This window comes from Panthera uncia (assembly GCF_023721935.1).
Source record: "Panthera uncia isolate 11264 chromosome E2 unlocalized genomic scaffold, Puncia_PCG_1.0 HiC_scaffold_19, whole genome shotgun sequence".
Lineage (NCBI taxonomy): Eukaryota > Metazoa > Chordata > Mammalia > Carnivora > Felidae > Panthera > Panthera uncia.
In genome coordinates, this window is record NW_026057588.1 from 12,058,122 (window position 1) to 12,073,219 (window position 15,098).

The following is a 15,098-nucleotide window of genomic DNA, read 5'->3' on the forward strand; positions in this document are numbered from 1 at the left end:
GGAAGGAACTGGAGGCAGGAATCCTGGGTCTAAGGGAGGAGGAGCTGAGGGTCTGGACCCCTAAGTCTGAGGGAGGAGGGGCTGGGGGCTGGACTCCTGGGTCTGCGGGGGGAGGGGCCGGGGGTCTGGGCTTCTGAGTCTGAGGGAGGAGGGGCTGAGGGCCCGGACTCCTGGGTCTGTGGGACGAGTGGGCTAGGGGCTTGACCCCTGCGTCTGATGGAGGAGGGGGCTCGGGGCAGGACTCCTGGGTCTGCGGGGGGAGGGGCTGGGATCCCGGACACTGGAGCCGCTCCAGGGAGGACAGGCCCACCTTGCAACCGTGGGCCGAGATGATTCGCAGGTCGGCCGGGACTCGGTCTCCACCCTTGATCTCCACCAGGTCCCCGACCACCACCTCCTCAGCGTTCACCTGCATCTTCTCACCCTCCCGGATCACCAGGGCTTGCTGGGGGCAGAAGGGAGAAGAGTCAGCATCCCGGCTCTCTGCCTGGGGCTGTATGGCACACCTCACCCCCGCATTCCGACTCCCCGCTGGCCCCTTCCTGGGCTCCACTCACCTGGGGAACCATGTTCTTGAAGGACTCCATGATCTTGGAGCTCTTGGCCTCCTGGTAGTAGGAGAAGCAGCCGGTGATGATGACCACGGCTGCCAGCACGATGCCCAGGTACAGCTGTGGGGAGACACAGGGTCACGCCCCAGAGCCACTCGCCTTGACATTTGCAGAATCCGGGAAGGGAACGATGCGTCAGTGGGGGGAGGGGGAAGGGTCTGTATTTGTGCGTCTGGCCGCAGGCTGCGTGGTCCGTGTGTCTGTCGGCCCGTTCGTGTTTGAGACCCTCTTTCTGCACATGGGTGTGTTTGAGTCTATGGGTCAGTCCGTGTCTCTGTTTTGCGTGTCCATCTATCTTTCTGCCTATGTTAGAGAGTCTGAGTGTATGCTATTATCCAGCCACGTGTCTGTCGGTGTTGAGGTCAGTGTGTCCGTCTGTCCGACTGCCTGCATGCCTGGCTTTAAATTCACGGCGCTGTGTTTGAGACTTTGTATGTAGATCTCTGTCTTTCTGTCTCTCTCTGTCTGCCTAGGTCTGAGACTCTGTGTCTATCTGCCTGTAGGTTTCACTTTCTTTTTTTTTTTAAGTTTTATTTATTTATTTGTTTGTTTATTTATTCATTTATTCCTGTGTCTGTCAGTCTACGTCTGTGTGTCTGTGTGCCTGTGTGTCTGCACTAGGCAGGTGTGTTTGAATCTCTGTCCAGGCGTGACTGTGTTGACTTCACATGTGTTTGCAGGCATATTGTGCACGCGTGTGCGTGCATGTGCGTGTGCGAGGATCTCTACGTAGCCAGTGTGTGGCTCTGTGTTTATGGGCACAGTGTCTATTGAGACTGTGGCCCCCCCTGTGTGTCCCCTGTGTTGGGTGATGGGTCACGACAGACCAGCAGGTAGGCATGCCTGGCTCTCTACATGGGTGTACTCACTTTTTGGGGTATCTTTCAGGCCATGACCACCTGGTGGAGCCTGTCCCCAAGGCCACTGAGATCACAAAGCCTTAGGATAGCACCTCAGCTCACGCATCTGGCTGTGTGACCTTAGACAAGTTACCTGGCTTTTCTGAGCCTCGGTTTTCCTCATACCTTCTCTGGTTCCCTCACCGAGTGATGATGAAAGTCAGATGGGAAAAGAGTTGGAGACTGGGCTCTGAGAAGTCTGGAGGGGTGGGAGAGGCAGGGTAGGATGCGTGCCCCTAAATGCATAGGCCCTTGCGCAGGGCAGGGGGGAGGGCACTCACGTTGTCGCCAGAGGGATCGTCCTCTGTGCCGGCCTGGATGCCATAGGCCAGGAAGCAGAGGATGGCTCCGATCCACAGCAGGATTGAGAAGCCCCCAAAGAGCTGGCGGCAGAACTTGACCCATTCTGGGGTGGTGGGTGGTGGTGTGAGTGCGTTAGGCCCATCCCGGGCCAGGATCTCCTGGGCTTTGCTGTGGGTCAGACCCTGGGAGACACAGGATTCACACAGAACCCTCCCTGAGCAACCCTGGCACCCCCACCTGCACGAGTACCCCAGGCACCCAGGGGTCCTGGCCCCCAGCCCCCTCCCCCCTCAGGCCCAGCCGCACCTGCACGCAGTCTGTGTTGTATTTCCGGCAGACCTCTTCCACGGACATCTTGTGCTCTGTCTGGGGAACGAGAGTTTGTGGGGAGGCGGTGAGAGCCTCTCCGGGGAGGAGCAGGACCTGAGAGCCTCAGGCCCATCCCCGGCCCGGATCTCCTGTCTGGGAGGGTGCGCGGGCACAAAGGGTGGGGCTTACCATAGCCACCTCCTTCTTGAGGTCATCCAGGTCCCTGCGGTCTTTGGTGCCCTTGCTCTTCTTGGGCGAGCCCTTGTCATCTTTCTTGTCCTGCGAGGTGGCGACACGATAGCTGTCAGAGCCACCAGACTGCGGGCGAGAAGGGGTTACAAGGGGGACACCGGCCCTCCGTGCCCCACTCTCACCCCTGCCTGCTTCTGTGCGGGTCTGGGGTCTCAGTCTGTCTCCCAGGGCTCACCTGCACCTCCCTGTCTCTGCCCTGTGTCTCTGTGGGGGTGCCTCTCAGAACCGTGGGTCTTATCTCTTGCAACTGGCCTCACCATCTCTGACTCCATGTTATCTCTGGGTCTCTGTCCCCCAGGGTCTCCGTCTGGGTCTGTCTGTGCTTCTCTCTGTTTCTGTGCCTACTCCTGCGGGTCTTTCTCCCTCTCTCTGGGCCTGTCCAAACTCCCCGAGCGTCCATCTCTTGCTACGTCTGTCTGTCTCTGTCTCTGGATCTGTCTCTCCAGGTCTCTGTGCCTCTCTTGTCTTACTGCTCTGCTTTGTCTGTCTCCTGCCTCTTCATATTTCCATCCGTCTCTCTGTGGCTGCTTCTTTCCCTGATCTGTCTCCCTTGTCACTTTATGTCATCTGTCTCTCTTCCTCTGAGTCTCTTGGCATGTGTCTCTGTATAATTTTGTCTGTCTGTCTGATCTCTGGCTCTTTATGTCTCTCTGTCTCATATAATGTCCATTTCTGTCTCTTGAACCATCTCTCCCCGAGCCTGGCTGAGTCTGTCTCTGGGTTCTCATCTCTCTCCAAGTCGAAGTGTTGTGGGATCTCAGAAGGTCTCTGTATATCAGTATTTTCTGTCTCCGTGTCTTTCTCCGTCCTTATTTCTGTTCCTCTCCTTCTTGTGTCTCTGTCTTTATCTCTTGAGCTGTCTTCTTCTCTGGAATGCTGGGTGTGTCACTCCCTATCTCCTGTTTCAAGCACCTTGTCTGTCTACCTCTCACCATCTCACTCTGCAACCTTCCCGTCTGTCTGTCTCTTTCGGGTCTGCCATGGCATCTCTGTCCTTCCAGCTCCAGATCTCCCCACTATGTCATTCTCCCTGTCTTCTCTACCCGGCTCTTTTCCTGGGCTCCTTTCCCCAGCTCCATGGATGTCTCGGTCTCTGTCTCTCAAAGGACCCAGCAAATCTCAAGAGACCTCACAGGCTTGGCAGGAATGGAGAGGAAAGGTGCAGGTGTTGGGTCACAGCTGGGACAAAAGCCCAGGAAGCAGTCTGCTATGCACAGGGATGGTGGCCGGCTGGATATACAGCCAGTCCTGAGGGCCTTAACTGACAAGCTGTGAGCCCTCGCCTCCCTCTTGGGGGTCGGTGGGAGTCACGGACAGTTCTGTACAGGCGATGGGCAAGGTCAGGTCTCTGGAGGACAGACTAGGAGGTGGCTACGATTTGGGGTGCAGAAGGGCAGGACGCAAAAGCCCCAGGCCTGGCTTGAACTGGATGCAGTGCGAGGGGGTGAGTGAGGTTCTAGTCCGGGAGCCTGGGCGAATGGAGGAGGCAGTGTCCCTGGAGGCTGGCAGGAGAGGCGGGGCCAGGCCAGGTGCTGGAAGAGGGCTGCTGAAGGATCCTGCGGGCCCAGAGCCAAGCTGGGATCCCAGGCTCAGGCAGCTCAGCGCTAATCCCCTCGTGACCTTGTAGAGGGCTGAGCTGCCTGCCGTCTGCCCCCCAGACCCAGAGGCTGAGCCTGGGGGTTACTGCGGCCTGGAGGCCCAGGAGCCTCTGAGAGAGTTTCGGGGGGTGGGAGGGAGGCTTGGCCCCGGGCCAGCCCTGCAGCAGCAATGCGTCTGACTCAAAAGCACAGAGGCCTGGGGGACAGGGAGGGCACATCTCCATTCCCGGAGCCAGGAGGGGTCTTAACTCCCCACAGGGGTGGACCCATGGATGGAGACAGGTGGGACAGAAGGTCACGGGGTCAAGGTAGAGAAATGAAGGGGAACACAGGAGAGGAGAGAGATGGGGGCCTGGCAGGAGTTGGGGAGAAAACCAGCAGCCCACCCCTGAAACCTCAGGAAAAGCTGAGAGAAAATATTTGGAGGAAGGAGGGGCTGGGGACCCTGGACCCCTGAGTCTGAGGAAGGAGGGGCTGGGGGTCTGGATCCTGGGTCTGAGGGAAGAGGGGCTGGGGGCCTGGACCCCTGGGTCTGAGGGAAGAGGGGCTGGGGGCCTGACTCCTAGGTCTGAGGGAGGAGGGGCTGGGGGCCTGGATTCCTGGGTCTGAGGGAGGAGGGGCTGGGGGCCTGGACTCCTGGGTCTGAGGGAGGAGGGGGTGCAGGGCTGGAGTCTGGATCTGAGGGAGGAGGGGCTGGGGGTCTGGATCCTGGGTCTGAGGGAGGAGGGGGGGGGGGCAGGACTCCGGGGTCGGAGGGAGGGGGGGGGGGGGGCAGGCCTCCGGGATCGGGGGGGGGGGGGGGGGGGGACACCCCAGTCCCTGGCAGGCGAGCCTTGGCTCCTGCTTGCCCTTGCTATGACCAGACTCCCTTGGGGGCGGGCTTCCATCTGCTGGAGGGGGAGCCGAGGCTTTCCCAGTCAAGGCAGGAGGCCCAGATGGGCGCACTGCGGGGCGGGAGCGCCTCTGAGGGTGGGGGACACGCCTGTCTCGCCGCAGCCAGTCTCTGCGTCTCCTCACCGTTTTCCGCTGTCCGCCTCCCCCTGACACCCTTTAGCTCACGCAGCTTCTGCACCTTGGCCAGCCTCCCCCCCCCCCCCCGAAAAGGGTGTCTGGGGCCTTCATCTCTGAGCATCTCTTCCTCCACCTCCCCTTTTGCTTTCTGCCTCCTCCTCCCATCCTTCAAGCTGACTTTGGTCATGTCTGGGTAGGAAATGTCTGTCCTTGGGTCTCCTAACGTCAGACTCAGTTTCTCTCTTTGTCTCTGTATGCCTCTCCATGTCTTTGTCTCACCCATGTCTCTGCATGTCTCTCTGACCATGTCTTTGTCTCTGTGTCTACGTCTCTTTCTCTCTGGCTCTTTCGGAGCATCTCTCTCTGTCTCTGCCTGTTTCTTTCGCTCTTTCCATATGTTTCTGCCTCTCTGCCTCTAATGTCTAAAGAGCCTCTCTTCTGTCCCCTTCTTTTCCTAATGCCTCCCTTCCTTCTCTGGGGCACACAGCCTCAGTCCTCTCCCCTAATCTGCCCACAGTTCCCCTCCTTCCATTCCACTTACCTGGAAGCCATCACTGACTCTCACCTCCCCCCTTCTCCCTCCCAGTCCTCTCCCCATCCAATTTTTCTCCATCCCCCTCGCCCACCCCAAGTCACAGATTTGCAGCCCTACCCCCCACCTCCATCCTTGGGCCCATCAGCCTTCATCCGCCATCTTTCTCCCCATCCCTCATACTCCCTCTCCATTAGTCTCTCCCATCCGGACCCTCTGTCTTCATCCTACCCAGCCCAGCCCACCCGCCTCCTTCCCTGGCTGACCACCTGATCCCCTCTGCAGCCCTGGATTCCTCCCTGCGTGTCTGGGGCGGGGCCATGTGGGAGAGAGTGGGAGAAGGAGGCGGCATCTGCTGGAGAGACTCACAGACAGACAAGGACACACGGACACAGAGGCAAGGGCATAGCCAGACATGCACGATACACTCCCCCCACCCCCCACCCTCCACCTTTGCACACATGCGCCCTCAGCCAGGCACTCAGTCTCCCTGCCATGGCTCTCCTGCTTCTCCCAGCCCCCCCCATATCAGCTTCCCCAGATTAGGGGCTGGACACACACCACAGCCCCAGGCCACGCGCCGCACTGCGGAGCCCCCCCCATCCAGGCCTGGAAGGAGAAAGAGAGGTCATCTGGTGTTCATCCCATAGCCTGGGCCTGTCCCCACCCGGCCAGGGAAGCGGAGGGGTTTCAACACCCCCAGACACAAACACCAGCTCTCAGACACACCCAGACACGACTGCAGACAGTCAGACACAACCTGGGGCCGCCCGATCGCCGGCAGACGGTGCTGGCAGGACCTGACAGAGCCAGGAGCTCACACACGCGCACACGCACACGCACACGTACGATGGAGCATGCCACCACACCAGGTCAGGCAGAGATGCCGAGGGCCGGTCGGTGCCCCTCGGACCCCGCACACAAAGACACGCCAACATACGCCACAGACCCCGCGGCCCCAGGCGGCCCCGTGCACACGCTCAACCGGGGCACACCAGACGGACGGGCCGGGTCACGCAGACCTGGCCGCGGAGCGCGGGGGTCCCGGAGCCCCAGCCCCCCCCCCCCCCGCAGACACCCAATGACACTGGACCCACAATGTCGCACACACGCACGGCCCGGCCGGCCCGAGCACCTACCCCCCTCTTGGCGGCTCCGGGGGAGAGGGGCGGGCGGGCGGGGCGGGGGCCGGGGCAGAGGCCTCAGGGCGGGCTCAGGCGCGGGCTCGGGCTGGGGGGGCCTCTGCAGCGCCCGCGCCTCGGTCCGCGCGTCCGTCCGGCCGGCAGCCCTCCCGCACTGAGTCTGCGGCGGCCGCCGCCTCCGCCTCCTCATATGCCCGCGCCCGCGGGGGGGGCCGGCGCCGGCCAATCAGGGGCGCCGCCGCCCTGACGGATGGCCCGCGGCCCCGCCCCCGGTACTGCAGCTGTCCTCCCCGCCCCCCAGCCTCCGCAAAGTGGCGGCACCGCCGAGGAGGGGGAGCGCTGCGGAAGGGGGGATCCCGGAGACCCCGCAATGAGGAGCTTGGAGACCCTCGCGGTGGGGGGTGGCGCTTCCGAGGAGGGGGCGCTGAGGGAGAGAGAGTCCCGAAAACCCCCTCATGATGGGGGTGTTGCCACCAGGAAGAGGGCTGCGCTGTGGGAGGTGGACACACCGGGTGGGGGGAAAGCCCCGCAAACCGCCACGATAAGGCAGGGGGCCCAGAGCCCCTCCCTCCGCAGTGAGGCGGGGGCGGGGGGCTGGAAACCGTGTGGGGGTGCTGTTCAGGAGGGGGAGCTTGAGGGAGCTTAGGAGGCAAGGAAGACCTCACACTGAAACCCCCTCACCCTTTGCCCCGACACACAACTGCACGGGTCCACGGCAGACACGTCACAGCCAGAGGCCCCCACCAAGCCTCGTATTCACCCATAACTGTCACCTAGATAGCCCAGATGGGGAGGACACACACTCCCCCCCCCCACAGCTTCACAATCACATTCCAGAACACACCAGCTTGTACCCTCACGTGCCTACTACACCACCCCATCACACAACCCTAGAGATTCACCAACGCGTGGAAATAAAACACACGCCCTCCCATCACAAAACAGAATCACAATCACAGTCATAAAGTGCCACGTAGATTAACACACACCCTCAGAACACAGAACACTACATCACAGACATGCCTATCACACACTCCACCATACCTGGCCCCGTACCATTTCACATAGGGACCGACAACCACAAAACCCGTAAATCCATAGACCAACACATATCCACACTTGGCACCATTGCACACACATAGGCCTTACGCAGACTCACACACCACACGAGCCTTTGTTGTGGACACTGCTGCAGAATAACACAACAGCACACACATCAGCACACATGCCCCTCCCCGGTGAGCAAAAGCCCACAGGGCACAATCGCCAAAGCGTTGCTAATTGTGAATGACAGGCACAGAGTGACACACAGCACAATAATTCACAGAAATAGATCACGCGACACCATCCCACACACTTCCCACACTACACACATCATATAGTATAGTGCGATCACATACACCTCTGCTGTACCTGCAAACACAACCCAATGCCCCCACCCACATGCCACACACATCCCATCTCGGTATGCACACACACAGGCTTGGCTAGCACACAAACCTTGGCCTGCCACACACACACACACACACACACACACAACACCCCATCAGTCACCCACTGAAGCCTAAGGAGTGTCACAGACTCTCACCCCCACCCTTTGCTCTATGAGGAACACCCCACACTTTCCCTAGGGCCTGTCGAAGGGGCAGAGAGCAAGGGAAAGCTTGTCCCTATAGTTTTCTCAGAAAGTGGGAGTGGATGTGTGGGGGACACAGGCAAGGGGCACAGAGTGAGCCTGGTGTGTATGGGGGGATGGGTGGGTAGTGAAGGTTAAGGACCTGGTCAGGGAAATATGTGAAAGGCTAAAATAAAGGCTAGAGTGAGATACACACAAAAAGATAGAAACAGAGAGACAGATATTCAAAGCCGAAGAGAGACAAGCGTGGACGAGGAGACAGGGCCAGAGAGTAAAGGCGTAGGGAGTCAGCTTCTTTGGCTTTCCCCAGCACCCAGAGCCTCGGCCCAATCCTGTACTCTGACCCATCCCCATCCCTCCCTGCTGTCCCTTGTTGCCATGGTAATAGGGAGGCCGAATATGCAGCAAAGGAGGCTGGGCCTGCAGACCTGGCCTGTCTCCATGGAGACTGAGGAAGGGGGGGGGAGCCACATCTTCTAGCCCAGGTGGTTGGTGCCCAGGTCCCCTCTGCAATTCTGCCCCCTTCCTGGGGGCGTGTGTGGTGGGGGGAGGACCCATATCATCCCTCCCCCTCCCACACCTTGCCTGTTTCTGGCAGGGATGGGCCTGGACCATGGGGAAGGGGATGGGGGGACAGGGACAGAGATGCCTAATAGGGTGTTTGGATCCCTGGAGATTCTAGGCTCTCTCTCCTCCATTCTCCAGTTGTGCTGGGGGAGACCTTGGCCCCCCCCACATGACACCCCAGATACAGGCTATGTCCCCCCCTTATGCACTCCCTCTTCAGACACTAGCCTGGTGAGACTGATGACTGTGCACCGTGCTCCCAGCGCGAGGCTCTGCGGAAGTTGAGGGGGAGGAGGGAAGACTTAGGAAGGTCACAGGGATGGACAGGGACAGGGGAGCTCAGTGAGAGAAACATAAGGAGAGACTTAAGAAGAAATAGACACAGTTCAGGAACAGATAGAGGCCGATACAGACAGACTGACAAAGACAGAGAGGCCAGCAAAGTCAGATGAGAAAACAGATGGAGGGAAACAGAGCAACAGAATTGCTCAGTGAAGGTGACAGAGAGACACAGGGACATGGAGAGCCAGGCAGAGACACATTTGGCAAACTGGGGAGACTCAGAGATAAGGACCCAGGAGATACTTGGAACAGAAATGGGGACAAGTGGGAGGACTCGGAAATGGGGAGAGACCTTAGGGATCAGCTGCATGGTATTGGGATCGAGAAGTGGAGAGACCAGAAATCATATTCTAGTCACCTCAACACACAGAGTTCGGCCCAAGGGCAGAGACATTGATTCAAGTCTGTGCAGTTGATGTGCGGACCAACAGAGACACTGAGACCAGCTCACCCCCACACCTGTCCCGGAGGGGCACACACACAAGTGCCAGGGGCACAGAAGGGTCCAGGTGGAGACTGGGGGGTTCCTGTGTGTCAGGCGGGGTTTCCTGGGTGTGGCCTCCCCAAGGACCGAGAAGGCAGGCAGGCCCTGCAAGGGAGACAGGGCAGTGCGCTACAGTCGCGCCGGGCCGGTGCTGAACGGACAGCTCCCGGCTTCCGGCAGCGTGCCCGAGAGGAGGGCCCAGCCTCTCCTCTCCCCCACGCTGTCCCACTCAGTCTGGCTTCCCTCACCGCTCCGGCCCCCTCCTGTCTCCAACTAGTTGTCTTTGGCTTCTAGTCTCCAGCCTGTCTCTGTCCCACCTCATCTCTCCTTCTCTCAGCCCCAGTTCCCCAGGGTCTCTTAACTTTCCTGCTTCATCTGTCTCTCCGTCTGTCTCATCCCTCTCGTCCCCTTCTCCATTCTACCTCACCTCATCACGGTTTGTCTCTGTCTCTCCCCGCCTTTGCCCTCTACTCCTACTCTCTACTCCTCCCTCTCTGCCCCCCTCCTTGTTTCTCCCCAGCTCTCCCTCTCCCCCACCCCTGTCCCATCTTTTCCTCACCCCACCTCTCCATCTCTCCCCCTTCTACTCGGCCTCGTTATGGCTCTCGCTGTGTGACCTTCACTCGTCCTTTCTCAGCTGCAGTTTCCAGTGGAAACCTCCAGCGGGGCGGGGGAAGGCGGAGACGGAAAGCAGACCCACCCCTCTCCCCCGCTCAACCAGTCCTTCAGCCACCCCCAGTCTACTGGGATTTCTCACTTCCTCTCCTGGGGACTGGGGAGGTACATTTTCAGCTGAAACACAGGGTCAGAGTCACAGACAGGTGGAGATGGCCCCACGGACGTATGTACACACACAGGCACACAATTAACAAGTTACCAAATCACCCTGGCCCAAGCACACACCTGCCACTTGCGTGGCCACCCCAGGCAGGGTCACACTGAGCAGTTCACTCACCCTCCCCTTCCCCCAACCCCATCTGGTTTCTGTCTTTCTGTGTCTCCGTTCCCTGGTGTCTCCTCCTCTCCAGATCCCTGCATCTCTCTCCATCTGTCTCAGGGTCTCTGTCGCAGCCTCCTTCTGTCCTGAGAGAAGGTCAGTGGAGAGGGGCCAGCTGCCAGGACCTGGGCTAACCTGCTGGCTGAGGGCAGGGCCCAAGGGTGGAGAGAGTCCAGGAGTGACCATCCAGTGTGTGGTTCTCAGCAGACTCCCTGGGGAGCCCGAGACTTTAATGCCCTCATACCTCCAGGAAATGAGACCCAGGTATCCCCAGTTTTTGGGGTTTTGTTCTTTTTTTATTCCAACAGGGACTGGGGTGTGGCAGGGGGAGGGACAGGGGCCCAACTGACCTCCTCCCTGGGGGGTGTCTCATAGAAATTCCGAGGTTTCTCCCCAAAAAAAAGAGAGAAAGAGAAGAGTTGAGGGGCCCCAGGGGACACCCATATGCCCAGAGGCCCTCCCGTCCTCCAGAAGTGGGGAGGGCTGTGTCAAGTCTTGGGGAGCCTGAGCAGTCCCAGAATGGGGCTCTCCTCGCGGACTGCTTTCCGCTTCCGGAACGGCCCCGCAGTCCCCGGCCCCCGGAGTCCTCGATTCCTGCGCTCCTCCTATCCGCAGGGGGGGGGGGGGGGGGGCGCAGTGCGGGGTCCGCGGCACCCTCTGGCAAGTCCACTAGGGGGCGCAGGAAGGCTCCGGAGCCGGGCCTCGGACGACACCGTGAGCCGAAGGCAAAATCGCGGCGTCCGGAGCACCGGGGCACAAGTCCCGTCCCTCGCCCGCTGGGGAAGCGGGGGCGGCCCGGGCTCCGTCCCTGCGGTCAGTCCCGCCGCCAGCCCGGCTCCGCCCGTGGTCACTCGTGTTCGGCCAGCTCGCGGGGGCCTGCGGGGCCTGGCCGCGGCCGGGGCGGGCTGGTGGCTTCGGCGGGGGCGCCTAGGCCACGCGGGGGCGCGCCGGCCCCGGACGCCCGCAGCGCCTGGATGCGCCGACACTCCTGGCAGACGCGCACGTGGGTGCAGGGCGTAGGGGCGGGGGGCCGGGCCCCGCCGGGCGGCCCCGGGTCGTCCAGGAGGCGCTGGGGGCCCCCGTGCGCGCCGCCCGCATCCCCGCCCGCGCCGGCCGAGTAGAGCTTGCCGTTGCTGAGGCGCATCTCGCGGACCGCGCGCAGCGACAGCAGGGCCCGGCTCGCGCCGCCTGGGCGCCGGCGCCGGCGGGAACGCGACGTCTTGCGGCAGGACACCGCGTGCCGCAGCTCCTGCAGCATCTCCTGGCACACCGACACCTGTGGGCGGCGCAGGGCGGGGCGCGGTGGTCACGGTCCGTCGCTCACTCTCCTCGCCGCCGCCCCCTCGCCTGGCTTCTGCGTCCTCTTTCCCTTCTCTGCCTCGGCCCCCCCCCCCCCGCCCCCCCACCCCCCCCCCCCCCCGCGCCGCCGGGCTCCACTCCTCCCCTCCCCTCCCCTCTTAGACTCCACTTTTCGCGCTTTTCGCGTGCTCTGTCTCACCTCTCAGCCTCTCTCTCTTCTCCCGTCCTCGGGTTTCTCCCTGAGCCTGCCCTCGCCTCCTATCCAGGCCCCTGTCTTTCCCTTTCTTGTCATTCCAAAGTCTCCGACTCCCTCCGGCTTGTTTTCCATCTTCTGCCTCTAACTCATGCTACCAACTATGGCAAGACCTATTTACTGAGCGCCTGCTGTGTGCAGGGACCAAAACAGGAAGTCCCTGCCCTCGTGGAGGTTGTATTCCAGCGTGCAGAGACAAAACTAACAAAAATGTAAATGCAGGGAGTATGTTAGCCCGTGATGAGTGCTGGGGAGAATAAAATTGGCAAGAGGTGGGGACCGATACTGCATCTGGAGTAGGATATTAGGGAAGATGCACCAGGAAGACCTTCAGTAAGACTGCAAGGCTGTGCAGGACAAAGGTGCCAAAAGGGAACCGGGTGGTTTGTGGGAGGAACCACAAGCAGGGGCAGGGTTGCTGGAGTGAGGTTCCCAGGGGAGAGAGAAGGCAAGGTCGAAGAGCAATGGGGCCCACAGGCCACTGTAAGGGTCTGGCTTTTATTCTGAGTCAGGTGGGAGGCACTGGGGACCCTTAAGTAGAGGACTGCTGTACACAGGATCTCCCTGGTGCTGTGCTGAGAACAGACGGAGGAGGCCAAGGGCGAGCTGAGTGGCAGTGGCCAAGGAGGTGAGAAGGGGCTGGATTCTGGGTGTATTTTGAAGGTGGAGCCGAGAGGACTGGCTGAGAGATCCAAGGGAGGCATGAGACAGAGGGGAGAGCCAAGGGTAATCACATCTTGGTCTGAGCAAGGAGAATGACAACGTTGCCTGGTGCGTGGGCAGGAGCTCTGCCTTGGCCATGTGATGTCAAGTGGGTTACCTGTCAGACATCCATGGGAAGATCAGAGTTCACAGACCCTGGGTCCAGGGAGAAGTCCCTGTGAGGGATCCTCACTGGGGGTTATGGCAGGCGGCTCCCTAGAGTCCTGCCCTCCAGTGTTCCCACCCTGTGTGGTCCCCTCTGCCTTTATATCAGGGCTGCTGTGTGACCAACAGAATACGGCTGGTGGCTTCTGCTGGGTTGGCCCTTGGATCACTTGCTCTGGGGCAAGCCAGCCCAGCCGCCACGGCGTGAAGACACCCAAGGAGCCCTACGGAGAGGTCCCTGTGGGAGGGACTGAGGCCTCCTGTCAGCTGCCATTGAGTGTGTATGTTCCCCATGTTCTTTATTCTATCCTAGGATGTTTTGACACAGAGAAAACCTTGCTGGTCAGGGAGAGAGGGGCCTTTCCACAGCTAGATTCTTAGGGATAGCAGAGGGCTGAGAGCCCACCTTTCATATGCAAACCAACCGATCCCAGCTTGTACCCCCACCCTCCAGCTTAAGCTGACTCTCACACCAGGCTGCCCTAAATCACCCAGGATCAGGTACACACAGCTACAGACCACCCTCTAGCCCTGAGCCCACCGACATTATCCACACTAGCCAGTTCTAAGCTGTTTTGCCTGCCCGGTGCCCCGGCGCCGTCTGTGGCCTAGGCTTTCAGCCCTGGTTCCTGACCAAAACCTGGTGCTTCCCCTGTGGCCCTACGTGGGTGGCATCACCCCCTCCTGGAAAATGTAATAAAAATCTTCTTTCGGTGGCATTGGCCTCTCTGTGTCATCACTTAGTCACCTCCATAAATCAAAATCCTGCAAGTACATTTGGAGACAATACGCCACCTTGGAAGTGGACCCTCTGGGTCCAGGCAAGCCTTCAGCCAACATCATGACCATGACCTCACCAGAGACCTTGGCAGCCAGAACCACCCGGCTAAGCTGCTCTGTAAACTGATGTAAGTTTGCTGTTTTGAGCTGCTGAATCTTAGGAATGTTACGTGGTAATAGACAGCTAGTAAAGGTCATCAGTATAGCGGTGGTCTTACAAACCATTTGGCTGGATGGGGTCACCAAGGGGTGGAGGAAGACACAGAAGAGTCCAGGACGGAGCCCTAGAACCCCTCAACAAAGGACGGGCCACAGAGGAAGGAGAAAGTGGGGGCGTAAGCATGAAGAGAGGGTTTTGAGGCGAGAGCTCAGCTGTGCCAAAGCCCATCACTACCTCACATATGACGAGGCCTGAGACCTGGACTGGATTTGGGCCTGGGTCACTGGTGACAAGCAGCTTCAGTGGGGATGTGGATGGGAGTGTGTCGGAGACTAGATGCAGCACAGGAACTGACGCAGCAGAAAGACACTCTTTCAAGGTTCTACGGTTAGGGGAGGAGGGGGCGTGGTGGCCAGGAAGGGAAGCGGGGTCAAGAGAAATTTCTGGAAGATCGGAAAGATGATAGTACGTCTGTATCCTGACAGCCTTGATCCAACAGAGAGGAGGAAACTGATGGTGGGCGGAGGGAGCAAAGAACCGCTGAGGGATGTCCTTGGGGGGGCGAGAGAGGAGATGGGGGCACAGGGAAGGGTGCCTCAGCTGGAATTATGGGTATTCCCTCGGAGTAACCGACAGGGCGAGTGGAGAAAGACAGGTGCCTGGATGGGGAGAGGTCTGTATGCTCTCCTCTAACTCCTCCGCTTTTCTCAGGGAAGTGGAAGTAAGGTCAACAGCCAAGGTGAGGAGGGGGAGGGGGCTGGGGCCTGGAGAGGCGGAGGTGGACCCGTGAGGGAGCGAAGGGGCACGAGTGGAAATGGAGGAGTGTCACTGGGCAGCACCGGCCCCGTGGAGCTGGGACCAGCCAGCAAGCCCGCTGTCTTCCAGCCGCACCCGCTGCCTTTATGTCACTTCTCAGTTCTCCTTGCTTTACCCCCTGCCCCTCCCCACTCCTTCTCCCCAGCCCTTCTTTCCCCTGCATCCTCACCTCTGCCCATGCCCGCTTTCCCTCTGGCTTTCCTCACGCCCGGCTTCCCTCTCCCTTCTGTCCATACGCAC

At 60.1% G+C, this 15,098-nt stretch overlaps 2 protein-coding genes across 2 annotated transcripts in view; both read right to left on the bottom strand.

Annotated features, from left to right (window-relative positions):
- The window catches only part of ATP1A3 (ATPase Na+/K+ transporting subunit alpha 3), an 8,107-nt gene extending 5,461 nt beyond the window's left edge, over positions 1-2,646 (bottom strand). Inside the window, exons 1-6 of the mRNA XM_049622316.1 lie at positions 2,632-2,646; positions 2,312-2,440; positions 2,120-2,179; positions 1,792-1,995; positions 558-671; positions 311-445 (exon numbers count right to left, since the gene is read on the bottom strand). Of these exons, the coding sequence (XP_049478273.1) occupies positions 311-445; positions 558-671; positions 1,792-1,995; positions 2,120-2,179; positions 2,312-2,440; positions 2,632-2,646 (657 nt within the window). The remainder of the gene's footprint in view (positions 1-310; positions 446-557; positions 672-1,791; positions 1,996-2,119; positions 2,180-2,311; positions 2,441-2,631) is intronic.
- Positions 2,647-10,852: 8,206 nt separating this feature from the next.
- Positions 10,853-15,098, bottom strand: part of GRIK5 (glutamate ionotropic receptor kainate type subunit 5) — a 58,546-nt gene continuing 54,300 nt past the window's right edge. The window contains 1 exon segment of the mRNA XM_049620931.1: positions 10,853-11,959. Within this exon segment, the coding sequence (XP_049476888.1) occupies positions 11,531-11,959 (429 nt within the window). The 3' untranslated portion in view covers positions 10,853-11,530.